At 43.1% G+C, this 14,382-nt stretch overlaps 1 protein-coding gene across 6 annotated transcripts in view; it reads right to left on the minus strand.

Moving 5' to 3' along the window:
• pcdh15b (protocadherin-related 15b) overlaps positions 1-14,382 on the minus strand; it is a 202,743-nt gene that overhangs the window by 46,184 nt on the left and 142,177 nt on the right. For all 6 annotated transcript variants that reach the window (XM_064319957.1, XM_064319961.1, XM_064319963.1 and 3 more), the window contains 4 exons: positions 11,393-11,521; positions 7,453-7,758; positions 5,937-6,161; positions 2,116-2,232 (listed from right to left, as the gene is read on the minus strand). In XM_064319957.1, coding sequence (XP_064176027.1) covers positions 2,116-2,232; positions 5,937-6,161; positions 7,453-7,758; positions 11,393-11,521 — 777 coding nt within the window. The remainder of the gene's footprint in view (positions 1-2,115; positions 2,233-5,936; positions 6,162-7,452; positions 7,759-11,392; positions 11,522-14,382) is intronic.

Consider the following 14,382-nt stretch of genomic DNA (forward strand, 5'->3'; position numbering starts at 1 on the left):
CAGCTGAGGCAATGATAGATTGACTGGAAGCACCCCTGGGAGACCTTAAGGAGATGGGCATTGATCATCCCAGTAAAAGCAAAATGACAGGGCCCCCACTAGTGTGAAAAAAGTTCCACTTGATCTGTACACACCTGTGCTCTATTGCAGTCCTTCTAGACCAGGGGCTACCAAACTTTGAGCCCACGATCCATTTCATGAGCAAATATGTGGCCCATGATTTATTAAAGACATTCTTCTAATGTTTTAAACATAAAACGCTACATGTACACTATACCAGCGCAGGACATATAGATTATGATGCAGTCAATAGACAGGTGTTAATGTCTACGCCGGACTGCATCATACACAATAAACTTATTTCTGGGTGGATGACTAATGACCCATTTCAACCCCTCCCATGACCTACAGTTTGGGGATCATTGGCATCGGCCTGCTTGTGCCAGTAGGGAGGGAGTGCTGCTGTCAGGAGGGGCTTGCATCAGCACAGCCTGGGTCTGGGATCGTAAAACTGGCACGGGACCCAAGGGGGGGGGGGCGGCCGTATGGGGGGTAGGCGCTTCGACGCTCAGGTCGGGCCCGACGCCAGGCGGCTGTGTCTGACTGATTCATCTGCTCGCTCAGCCTGAGAGAAGTTGCCGCTCTTGTGATCTCAGAACTGCTTTACATGTATTTGAAGGAGGAGAGGAGAAAGCATCGCCACGGCTTGCTGTGCCTCCCACAGGTGAAGAGGGATATCAAAGTTTCTCAGCTGGCCCGGCAAAGCGGTAGGTCAGCGTGACCCCCAGAGGGCCCGTCTTTTCTGGTTTCTTCACTCCTTTATTCCTCATTGCACGCTGTGAACTCAGTATGTTCACTCAACTCGCAAAACAAAAACATGTAACACAGTGATATTGCAACAGCTAGCCACAAATGGCTCTACTACTGAACCATTAGGTTCAAAAGTATGTGTCAGGTTCAACAACCACGCAAAATAAAATACATAAAAAATACATAGGCAAGAAAAGATATAAGAATTCTGTCTCATGGATATCTTGAAATGCGTATAGTGCATATAAAAACTGCTATTGATTTTAGTGGTGGTTTTATGACTGAAAGAAAACTAACACCTTGGAACATAACAAGCTTGTTCTCGATCTTTATTTATGTGTTTTTGCTTTGTGGTGATAGGCTTACTTTGCGCAATCACCCATTGGCAGAGGGCAAATGTTAAACTCCTTATATCTATATAGCGATGCGTCATAAATCTAACAATGTATTTTCATGCTCCATGATTCCTAACTGGTAATAGTGAAATTATTTCTGCAGTGCAGGGCATACCCCATGTCCTATGAGTGTTCCCGAGTATGCGGTTAGCAGATTGCTTTTACAGCTGCAAAGCTGCCCAGCCATGTCAATCAAAGTATTGTGATATCACAGATGAATCATACAACCACGGGGAGAACCCCCAAACAGTTTTAATTACATGCTGCATTCTGCCAATGGGAGAACATATTTTTGTGGAGCATGCCAAGTTTTTTTTTTTTCAGCTACTGTAGACACAGCAACAAAATTTGAATGATTTCTGTCAGTTTCTTTGCAAAATTACTGTTTTGCAAGGTACTGTAATCAGTCATGACTGCTCCATATCTATTCCAAAGTACAGTTAAACAGGCACTTCAAATAAACTAGATTTATACTAGGTTCCGTGGGGATTTATTTTTGTGTCAAATTTCAGAATTATGTCAGAAATTACATTCAAACTTCGAGGAGATAAAAAGAGTATGCCAATAAAAAGGAACATAAAACACAAAACTTTAAAGTGAGCTCATCACTCAGCTAAAATGAGCTATCAAATCATTCCAATCGTTTCAGTCATGGTAACAATAAACGACAGAGATAAACAACTTGAACAAATCAGAAAATTTCACCTGAAAGATCTGAAAGCATGTTGCTTTAAGGGTTAACGTGAAAAAAAAAAAAACCGTCAGAGAGCTTCAAAAGACTTGCTGAAGAAAGGAAAGCACTTGATTTTCCTCTCCACGCTCAAGAAGCGCACGGCACTCCTGAAACACGGACAAAGGGAGCGGCCCGGTTCCGGTATCGACCGGCCGCAAGGCCGACATTCACGCTCACCGCAGGGTCCTGGTCCTCGGCGAACACCGCGGTGATGACCGTTCCCTTGACAGCATCGGGCGCCACCATACCCCTGTACATGGCCCGACTGAACACCGGGGAGTAATCGTTCATATCCTGAAAAAAATCAAACAAAATAAAATGAAAAACCCACAAAGACATCGTTAGCGCTTTTGGAGCGGAAATCAGAACTGGATTAGTGACACATTTCAACAGAGCAGCTCCTTGAATGGTCCCCCTCTACTCCCTCCCTACTACGGAACGCATTTACAAGTGTCAGCCGCTAGTAGTGAAGATCCCATTAACACCAAGGGAAAGCACTAAACTAAAATGGCATATATTCAATAACGCATTATTGCGGAGCATTAATAATGCAACACGGGGGGTATGTGTTTTGGGACCGAGGGAAATTCCATATTCTGAGAGGCACGGTGTGATTTTGCCTACAGTGTGACGGGGGGGGGGGGGGCCTTTGCCGAAACGATAAACGACCTGGGGGAATTATTAAGAGCCTTTTTCTTTGCTGGAGAAAATTATTTATAAGAGATTCGCTAGTTTTTACTTAGGAGTCCAGGAAGACTCAAGCCTGGGATGGCAAAGCAACCGCTGCCAGCTCCTGCACTGCAGCCATTCATCTCTGAAGACAGAGCTCCATTTGCATGCGTTCAATAGAGCCTCTTTCCCAGAGTCCAAGGAGAGGGCAGCGCAGCTGAGGAGTCCAAATCATCTAACCAGCATCTCTGCCGCCCTTCCAAGTCTCTCCCAAGACGTCCTTGGACGGGGCTCGAGCAAATAAAGGTTTTCATTGCTTCGAGACACGCAGGAAATAGCAGCGTTTGAGAATGCCCTTCGCGCAACATTGGGATGCAATGTTCAGGGGAGTCATTTCCAGCTGGAAATGAGAAAGTAACGCACACACACGCACATGCACACACACACATACACTTGCAAGCACATGCACACACACACACTCACACACATGCATGCACACACACACACACACACACACACACACACAGACACATGCACGTGCACATTCTCACACACACACAAACACATTCACATGCATGCACATACACACACACACACACACAGAGTCGCATGTGTATGCACAAGCGCACAGAAACACACATACACGCACACACATGCACATGCGCTTGCACATGCACAAACACCCACACTCACACATGCACGCGCACACACACACACATACACACGCACGTTTACACACGCACACACATGCACACAAACATGCACCTACAAGCACACACACAAACATGCACGCACACACACCCGCACATACGTGCGCACACAAAAAAATTCACACACACACATACACAAAGCACACAAACATTTATTATTCTCCAAGCAGCAGTTTCACATCACTTCAATAAGGCCCACTGAGCACATATAACCCCACCCCTCTGATATCACAATGTCTCCATCTGCCGCATCGGACAATCCACTTTCTGCCCAGGACAGAGCAGCATGTCTCTCCTGCAGCTAATTAATAATTAGGGGTGTCACAAATGGACCCCGGTCTTTGTGGCCATTAAGTTTCTGTCAGATGCTCGCTCTACCTCATTTGAAAATTTTCTCCCTTTAAGTTGAAATTACCATGCAGGCTCTGATTACCCAAAGGCACTGTCCCCTAATGAGATTCCCTTTAAGACCTTACCGCTATAAGGAAGCTTAGACAATCCACTCCGTTAGAGCAGCAAGATGGTATTGAACATCTGGTATTGGCTCTTGTCTGAGTGCGTTTCGGTTCAAGGTTGAATCGCACACCAACAGCCCAGAGGGGATGCAACATGTCACAAAGCCATACGTCACTGGCAATTATGGGATGCAATCAGTCTACAGTGCCTCCGTTCACTGGAAACAGTCGCAGTTTAAAAGGATTAAAGCACCAGGAAATGGACGTGCTGTTACCCTTTTACCATGATAAAGAGATTGACTTTGCAAATCTATAGTTACAGTATAGAGCGATAGAAATTTTTTCTCTAAGCGTGGACACAATTCTAATTTGAGTGCCAGAAAAGGACTGGAATCTTTGGCCCATTCATTCTTGGCACTGCAAGATACCATGGCTCCCATTCAATGAAAACACAATGCACTCTGTTCTGAAAGGAATAGGTCAATTTGATTGTTAGATGCCATTTTTCATGAATGTCAACGGCCACTAGTCATTTGAAACCACACAATGCAGTGTAATGGGCGCACCTAAGTTTGGCTACAATGGCACCTTTATGACTGCCGCAACTGGCATTGTATTTCCACACCAGTCCTTGTGGCTATAAATTCTACCGCCGTATGGCAGAATTCAGAGAGGAAATTGGGCAGTTTTGCATAGATGGGAGAGAAATTGTGCAGAAACAGTGGTGACAGTGACAAAGAAATAAACAGGTGAGGTGGTGAGGAAGAATTAAACATTAAATCTAATGTACTTCAATTGGCTAACGACATTTAATGAGAAAATCAGTTGATGCAGTCAGTCATTTTGTAATTAAGTTCACGAAGTTGGACCTTTTTTTCCACTGGGTAACATTGGAAAAATCTTCTTCTGATTACTTTCCCCACCTGGCTGCACAACAACAATAATTCAATACCTTTGTTTTAATAATGAACTCCTGGTGGACACGAGTATACCTTTTTGTAATATCTTAACAGAGAAGGGAAAGAATGTGAGCAAATTTAATTTAAGCTCTGTGGATATGACTAAACAAGATTTAATACTGAAAACCTTTGCAAAACAAATAAATAAATAAACAAAGACTGTCAAGGTTACTGAGTGATCCTTAAGAAAGAGCAATAAAGGAAGGGAAATTGAACCGGCTACATTAGTATGAGTTCATGTTGAGTTTATCAAGTGAGAACATGAATAAATTGCTAGTCCCCTATCAAAAAAGTCTGAACACATAAGAAATTACAACAAAGGATGTCCTTATCTGAGGAATACAAATGTACTTTTCTTGACTGACAGCGAGCAAGCTCAATGTCACTGGAAAACATACCATTTTAACAATGCAAAAAGTTTGCTTATGACTTGCAGATAGAAACACACTGAAGATATTGAGATGAATTTCAGCTATGATTTAGGGCCATACTAACTGTGTGCATGTGCTCCTGCAGGCAGACACCAGTTCAGCCTAGGCCCTATATTTGCAGCTATGTAATTACTAATAATTCATAATTAGCAAAGATCGGGAGGAGTCATAACTGGGCACTAGGACATAACTAGGACACAAAGTGCCACAATCGCCAATCCCAACTTGTGGAGGAAATAAGGAAACAAGCTATTAAAAAAACTTTAATTTCTTCTGTTGCCACTGACTATTGTGTAACATTACATATTTGCTAAAGCCTTTGCTATATGCTTTATGGCCGTTTCCATTAACCAGAGCTGATTTTCTGCTCCCTGCTGCAAGCAAATTTTCATTCAGCTGACGCGCGACGGTTATTCCCCCGAAACACTATAAATCACACATCCGCAATCCTGACAAAATAGAGTCCTCACAGACCTAATGATCGCTCGCACGTAAAAAAATCCCTGCCTTACTGTAGTGCTGTACTGTATCAATCAGTCAGCATGCTCGCCATATGTAAGAGCTGATGAATGTGGAAATAGAGGAGGGCCAATTTATCTTGGACAGTGCCATCTCGTGAAGACGGTTCTGCGGCTTTAGCAATCTGCAAAGTGGCCTTCACGGGGCCTACTTAATTAGTTTGCGAGGCACATCTCTACATTTTCAACTGTAAGTGGGATTTTGCGAACATCGTGAGCGTCAGTGAGGGGGAAAAACAGAGAGGAGAAGTCTTACTGTGACTTTTACGGTGACAGTGGCCATCCCTGGGGGCATGTTCCCACCACTGTCCAAGGCCTCCACCACAAAGGTGTAGGTGGCCCCTGAAGCGGAGAGGTTCTCGAAATCCAGCGCCTGCAGCACCGATAGCTGCCCGGTAACCGGACTGATGGAGAACAGCTGCCTGGCCTCCTCTGTCCTTATCCGGTAGGTGACGTTGGAGTCGAGGTCTGCGTCTTTGGCCTGGGTCAAACAAAAGAAAGTCGCAAGCTGAAAGGCTCTACATACACCAGATTAACACTTAACTGTTTCTACAAGCTCATAAACTCATAAGCAAGAAATCCAAAATGTTCTGGGAAGTAATTAATATGTGAGTCAGATCTGTTACCATGCAGTTAAAATTATGTTCTTACAACACTGGAGAGGGCGGCAGTTATTTCTCCATTTGCCTCAAATTGACTTAATTTACACGCTTGATCCACTGCACTTAACCTATCCTGATATTCAACAGAGAGAATGTAATATTCAACAGCAGCACCCCTCCCCCCGTGCACAGTCCCTCACAACGAGCTGCGCACTTCCCCTCTGGAATTAGCGATGTCTTATTGACAACGGAATCAAAAGTGAACCACGCCAGGTTATCCAGGCGTTTGAAAGCCTCGGAAGTAGCAGTCATTCATGTGGAGTGCTCAAAGGGTACCGCTTTACACACTGATAAAGAAAAAAAAAAAAACCCCTTCAGTGCCTTCATTTTCTAAGAATCACAGCCCATCACGGGGGCTTTCCCCCCGCCGGTGCCGGGAGGAACCGGGGAACGTGATGATGATGAAGATGATGACGGGCCTGTCGCCGAAGACAGATCAGCGGTCGCGCTGTCAGTGGCCGGGGTGTCACTCAATCACTCATTCAGGATGAGCTGCTAATAACAGCCTTTCCGAGCTTCAGCGGCGTAATTGTGCGTGTCTCCTCGTGCTCACAGGAAGCATTCGCTTCACTTGAAAGAATCCCGAACGTTGCGTCAAACTTACAGCGCCAACGGCAGACGAGTTAAATCTACTGTACCTAAAATCTTGTGCTCGGATGGACTGACGCACACACACAGGTGCGCTCAACGGAAAACGACCGTGGAACGACACGTGCCGCACTTCACATGTCAAAGCGAAACAGTAACCCATCCCGGGCCAGAAGAATGCGGTTCTCTGCTGATAACTGAAATCAATCTGAGTATCTCTAAGAGTCATGCTGGACAAGTGTATTTTTTTCTCGTTAAAGAGGATCGTGTTGCACCTGCGGTAAACTCAGACTGCGCGTGATGGCAGGGTTGGGCATCTGTCCCCTTTGCGTGGAGCTGATATCATCATCTCACAACCTCCAGGGTCTTAAGAGCGCCTAATGACCTGGCATGCTTTGATGCAACAGATGTTTAGACTGGGGACTCCCGCTGCTGGGGGGGAGGGGTTGGAGGGGGGAGGGGACGTGGGGGTCGGGGGGGGGGGGTGAGGTGGCACGGCAGGGCAGGGTTTACTGCACTCACGCTCAGCTGCAGGATGACCGTGCCCACGGGGCCATTCTCCGGCAGGCTGACCGCGTAGGAGGCCTGGGTGAAGACGGGGCTGTTGTCGTCGACGTCCAGCACCTGGACGGAGAGCGTGACGGTGGCGCGGCGGGGGTCCACGGCGCCGTCCGAGGCCTCCACCACCAGGTGGTACTCGCTCCGGGCCTCGCGGTCCAAGGGCACGCCCGTGAAGACGGTGCCGTTGCTGTTGATCCTGAACAGCCCGGCGTGGTTCACCAGCCGGTACCTCACCTGTCCGTTAACCCCCGCATCCGGATCAGTGGCCTGGAGATCACAGGGGCCGCAGTTATCCACACGGCCAAGAAGATTAATAAACAAAACCCACGGCCTGCTTCGAGAGAGAAAATTCCACAGGATGTATACCAAGGATACTCGGATCTGACCCTTGAGGCAAGTAGCACTGCTGCTTTTTCTCCCTACCCAATAGTTAATTGATTGATTAGTGCCACTGATTAGCCAGAGATTGAACTCACTAGGTGGCCCATGTTTAAATCAGTCATTATTAGAAAGGACTAATGAAAGCCAGCAGTACTACTGGCCTCAAGGGCCAAATTTGAGCATCCCTGATGTATCCCTTTCATCAGACGCAATATTATAGTGCCATCATTTAACATTCAAAAAGTCATGAAATCTGTACAAATTATATTAAAATATATCTATTTGAATATTCAGAATAATCCCCTGTTGTGCTGGAATAACCATTTTCATCTAAACACATTCTGGGTCAGAAACCTGGTAGTATCTCAACCATTCCAACACAGGAGTACCACACTCCATACTAATATGTACAGTTATGAAAGAATGCCCCATGACTCTTAGGTAAACCTTCCAACTCATAATATTTTACTTAGAAAAAACAAAAAGTAAGGGGTATAGTCATATGAAAAATCACAGATAAGAAAACATGGGTTTTAAGGGTTTTCTGACCCCTTGAGGGCCAAGAAGAGCTGCAATACTAATTCCCTGTTGAATACGACAGCTCATTACAATTTGGCCAAGAGCTTGAAAGTAGTCCTAATAGTTTCTGAAAAGCAGTCATATCTTCCTTTTCCTTTTTAATTACTGACGAAGAAGGAGGGAAAACCCACCCTCTGGGTTTTGGGTGCATTTCAGCTGGCACCGTGCCAGGTGACACCACAATCCTCCTCTCAGCCGGGGTCACAACACAGCGAAGTGAGCGTTTGATTGGGGTGAATCTGTGGCACTTACTGTAAGGTAAAGTTCAGCTTGCACAGGCTGGAATGTTAGCATTCATTGTTTGACAGAGGAATTAAATCTGCTGACCGGACCGAAGATGACCGGCTAATGAGCTTGTTGACTCTACCGTTGATTAAAATCAATCCTGAAACCAGCAGCTGACCACTTTAGGAGCAATTACAAATCAGAGCAAGCAACTCTTACACAAACTGACATTTGAGTTGAATACAAATGTGAGGGTGGACTTAGAATTAACGTTTCTTTTGAACATGTTAATAAAAATGCATTTTCATGAAACTTAAAGGATAGGGCATAGGTAGAATTAAGTATAAGTTAATATTAAATTTATAACTTAAATGATAACATTATGTCTATTAAAAATCTGTACCTTGGACACAGCACAGAGTACTGTACAATTAGTCATAAAATGAATGTTCATAGTCTAGAGACACAAAATGGCTGCCTTAATTTTCATTTTATATTTGTGCTCTTTTTATACTTTTATTCACCTGTCTTAGTACATTAGAACAGTACAGCAACGTAACACTAAAGTCACATCATTTATTCTCCTACAATTGTGAACATGTTTATGAATTCTCTGTGCCTGCATTTCAGAGTAGTTTATGTGATATCGACTTGCTTTAAATTAGCTTTGAGGTTCTTAAAAAGCAACAACTTGACCTATACTATACTATGCAGAAATACTATAAAATCGAACATAGCAAAGACTGAACTGTCAGACTATTTTCATACTGTGAATACACACAGGGTTAAACGTACATAGCTTTAGTTTTGTTGTACATCTTTAATAAACAACAACAAAAATTTTTTTAAAGCTTTTCTTTTACTTTGCCCACACTAAGAACAGAAAACTAAAAATGAACATTGTAATTCAGCACTTGCAGGCATTCAGAGTGCTTTTATCAAGCACTTAAAAAGGTCATAGCAATGAAAGCATTTATCTACTCGGAGATCAATTCAAAGTTAATTAAAATGGTTTATAAGAAAACCGTGTGAGCAGCTGTGCAGCACAATAGTGTCAGTAAACACTTGAAATTGCTAAGGTGTAATTACACTAGTGTGGAAGGCTCTGGTAAGGGCAGGCAGTAAGCTCTGATTTCTCATGCCTCCTCACGCGGCCTGTCTTGTAAATACAGTGACACGCGTTTCTGTGCTGATGAACGGAAAGGAGCACCTGGCTCAACACAAAGTGCCAGGCGGCGACTGGGCGGCTGATTCTATTAACAGGGAGATAATGAAAGCAAACAGAGCAGCTTCCGCCATTTTCCCCAATTAGCGGCTATATTTCACGCAACTTTTATCGCTCTGCTGAGGCGAATTCGAACACGTCCGCCCTCGAGTCGCTTCTTCGCATCACAAACCGCAAACGCAGCTGTGTTGACAGACAGCAGACAGGTACGATATTTCATTTGAGAAAAATAAAACTAACAAACAAAAACAACAACAGAGGAAGCGGTTAGCACCTCTTCAAAAAACGAAACAAAAAAAAAAACGCAGAACAAACAGCTCGTCAGACGAGAAGGTCGCACGACTTTTCCCAGCAGATGGGACACTGCTGCGATCAGTCACAGGCGTAATTTCGGATGTACAGTATGTCATGTACCTGCTAATGACCCAGCTCACATTTCGGGGCACGCAGCCAAACTCCCAAGTCAACGAACGAGGGCCGACGGACCGGCGCGTTTAATGCTGGCAGCGATGCGGCGTGTTAGGATCCTCAGCGTGACACGGACGCTCCGCGGACGTCCCGCCACGGACGAGGCGAGCCGCCGTTTAGGGGCCGTTAGTCTCGGACCGCGTCCAGCGCTCATGACTCACGGATGACTGACAGACCGGAGCGAGCGTCGGACCGGAGGAGAGACGGGGCGGGCGAGCGAGACAACCATCAATCAGCGTCGCTCCCGTCAACGGCCGCCGCCATTTTTCATCAGGACGCTGTCCGGGGTTAACATCAACCGAGCGATGCGAGACAAATCACACATACAAAAAATAAATAAATAAATAAATAGATAAAATAAAATAGGGTCTCGGAATCTACGAACAGACGCTCTCCGAAGATGTCTCATCGCATTAGTCTCCGATTATTTTTCAAACAAACTGGAGCGCTATTAATCTTAACCAGTAATTAAAGCTCCTTGGGGCTTAACGCAGCTGAACAATGCTGCTCATTATGGGATGTCTCTGAAGGTGACAAATTATTTAAATGACTTTTATTTAATTGGAAAATTGTAGACACACTAAAATAAAGGTATTGGGCAGGGCGGTTGCTAGGGGATACTGGGCTGCCGTTGGTTTCGGGTTCTTGGCAGCTGGTCATTGTGGTTCAGCGCTACGATCCAGAGAGCGTGTTGGACACTGAGGTCCCTGGCACCGTGCTTCCCCTCCACAAGGACCCCAAATGCCATAATAAGCCAAATGCCAGCCACAGAAATAGAATTGCAAGAATTACTGATACTTTACATAGCAGAAGCCAAATGGAATTATATTGTGCCAATTCCGAATTTTGCCTCTCAGTCAGATGTTACTCTACATCTACAACAGACTAATTGTGGTTCCACAGTGTAGGGTATCTAATTCACAATGACATAGCCATGCTTTCTGGGATAGTCTCATTCAAATCAAACCAACTGTTCAGACATACACACATGCTGTTTATATTTATATACGGCGACGGACATACCTTTACTTGACCAACAAACAAATTGGCCTCCTCTTCCTTCACAGTGAAGTTTTTGGGCAGAAGCAGGTCAAAGACAGGATCGTTGTCGTTGACGTCAGTGACCACTATTGTTACAGTGGCTGTGGAGATCTGTAACCAAAGAAAGTTACTGACATTTTGGAAAAAAAAAAAAAAAAGTTTTCACAACAGAAAGAAGCTGCCATTTGCTTTCCAGAAGTCACGCATATTCCATAAATAGACATAAATAGAGAATGCTGCATTGTGACAAGCCAAACACAAACAAGTAAATAATACATTTACAAATAATTCTAATTCATAAATCAACATCAACGTGTTAAAAAATGAAAATTGATCAAATACAGTTTCTGCCAACTTGCTAGCACTATAGCTCCTGTCAACAAATACAATTTACTGATGAATTTACATAGCTCTTGTAAAATGATGCTGTGTTTGGATTCAGGCTCAGACAACAAATAATTAAATTAAAATTTAGTTAATATTTATCACTTAATTTGCATTGTGGTGAGAATGCTATGGCAACAGAACCAGAACAAACAAGCATATCTCCACACATCATTTCTTGTGAGAATTACACAATGTAGAAATGAAACACTTCATCATAACCTTGAATAAATATATTATGAAGAAACACCAAACCTTCAGAACTGAAGATCATATTCTTGTACATGAACACTTATACAAATTGAGGTAATTATATGATGCTTTTAAAAAATGTAACTTTGTGAAGTACTGTCTCATAGATAATACTGACACATAATAAATGTACATCTGAACTTTCATAATCTTTCAAAGTTATTTTTGTGTACAGCACACAATTGTTGATAAATGTCTACAAGAACAACAAGCTGTAAGAAAAAAAGGATTGAATAACACAATTATAGTGATTCGACAGTTACTTCAGTCAAAGAGGGTGAAATAAACAGGAACATTACATGCTGCTTAGCTGTGAAATTATAACCTCAGTGCCTCAGTGTCTGAACAAACGTGACGTGTGACTGCATCAGGCGTCGGAATACACTGTTACACTACTGAACTCAAACCCAAAGGCAAGAGGGCAAAGACCATCGTAACCTTTCATCATAGGCCATGAAGGCCAGCTATGGATTCACCATCCACCGTAAATAAGGGTCCCCTGGCCTTGCAAGGAAAAATAAAATCCTGCTAGCGATGATACGGAATGAAGTTGAACCTATTAGGCATTTGGAAGAAGAGAAGCACAGGGCAACTGATACCCCCTAAGTTTCAGCCACATCAAGGACGCTTCCCGCCAAAACCCCAGCTTTTGTGTTTAAGACACATTTCACCATGTCCTAAACACAAAGAAAACAGTTCTGAACAATTGCACTGTATTCGACTGCTTTAATTTCCCAGCTGTTAGAAGGCACATGGGTTTTATAACAAAACCCCCTCAACACTCACAATCTAACAGGTTAGGCTGTTGGAGCTACTTTACGGTAGAAATCCAACTGCAAATGACCTAGCACTTTCACAGCTTTTCATAAATGCGGCAGGGTTCAATGAGTGATATTTTAAGCAATTTGCCTTATAGGAGGTGGCTGTCAGAGAAGATTTCAACCTACACTTTTAATCTGCAGCTGAACATGGGCAAGGGAGATTTACTTGTACAGCATCACACATATGATGGATTCACTCTAGACTTTGAAGCCAATTAGGTTCTCTCTAGCCTGGTGGTATCAAAGCAGATCATTGCATTAGGTCCGTAGCCATCATTTTGATGTTGATTAATGGCTTTCTGTACTTTATCTTGAAGAATAACCCCTCTGTGGTGTCCTCCCTCCCCTCTGCCATCAAATTATAAAGAAGGGCAAATATATCTTTGAAAGGTAATTACACCCAGGCATAATAGTGGCTTGATAAGAAAGCACTTCCAGAGCAACAAACATCAATGATACAAGTGAAATGGCAACATTTGACCAGGCTAATGGTCAAAGCAAGACTAAAGGTTACAAGGATTTTTTTTTTATGCTAGCATTAACATTGCCAAATATGTAAGCAATACAGTCTTTTAAAACATACTGACAACCCTAGGAAAAATCTGGAAGACCTTTGAAGTGGCACAGCACTACCAAAGTGGAAGAACAGATTTAACAGTTCTCTCGCTGACTAAATGTACCCAGCAGCCAAAAAAAAAAAAAAACTAACATGATTTCAAAATCATAGCCACGATTGAAACTACACTGCAAAAAGACATTTTCTTTAAAAAGAGCACTAAATGCACTGTGCTACAAAAAAGCATTTGCCCCCTTCCTAAATTTCCTCTATTATTGCATACTTGTCACACTGAATGGTTTCAGATCTTTAGACAGACTGTAATATTAGACAAAGAGATTGAGGAAATCAGTAAGCGGGGAAAATTCTTTTTCGTGGCACCGTAGCATAGTGAGCTCCACACAGCTAGTGATCTCCCCTGTCAGTCATTTCTCAAATACAAAAAAAAGAAAAAAACCATAAGGTTTTCAAAATGAAATTAATCTCACGTATGCTGTGCCCCGTGTACAGCAGATCAAAGAAAATCGTTTTAAAAATTCATAGTTACTTACCAAGTGACATAAAAATGACTCAAGAAAATAAAATGGTCTTTTTTACACTGGTTCCCTCATGGCAATTTGAAAAAAAACATATTACAAAGATTGCGCCAAACTGGGGATTCTTCAATAAAACATTATTGATAGGATAAGACGAACACTAATCTTTCGTAGATACTATTCAAATGTATTGACATAGGCTACACTACCTCACGGTCTGCTGTGCTTTATCAATAATGAAGAGGGGAAATATTTATGTTTCAGCCTCTGCCATATTCACTCTTATTGTATTTCTAAGAGCATAGAGTAGTTAATTACTCCCCAAAATAACCTCAAAGCTAATGTAAAAAGAGTGGATAAAAAATAAAACACTTTGCAATGAATGCACATAGAATTCATAAAAAATGCGCACAACTGCAAAAG

Source organism: Anguilla rostrata, chromosome 2, assembly GCF_018555375.3.
Source record: "Anguilla rostrata isolate EN2019 chromosome 2, ASM1855537v3, whole genome shotgun sequence".
Taxonomy (NCBI): domain Eukaryota; kingdom Metazoa; phylum Chordata; class Actinopteri; order Anguilliformes; family Anguillidae; genus Anguilla; species Anguilla rostrata.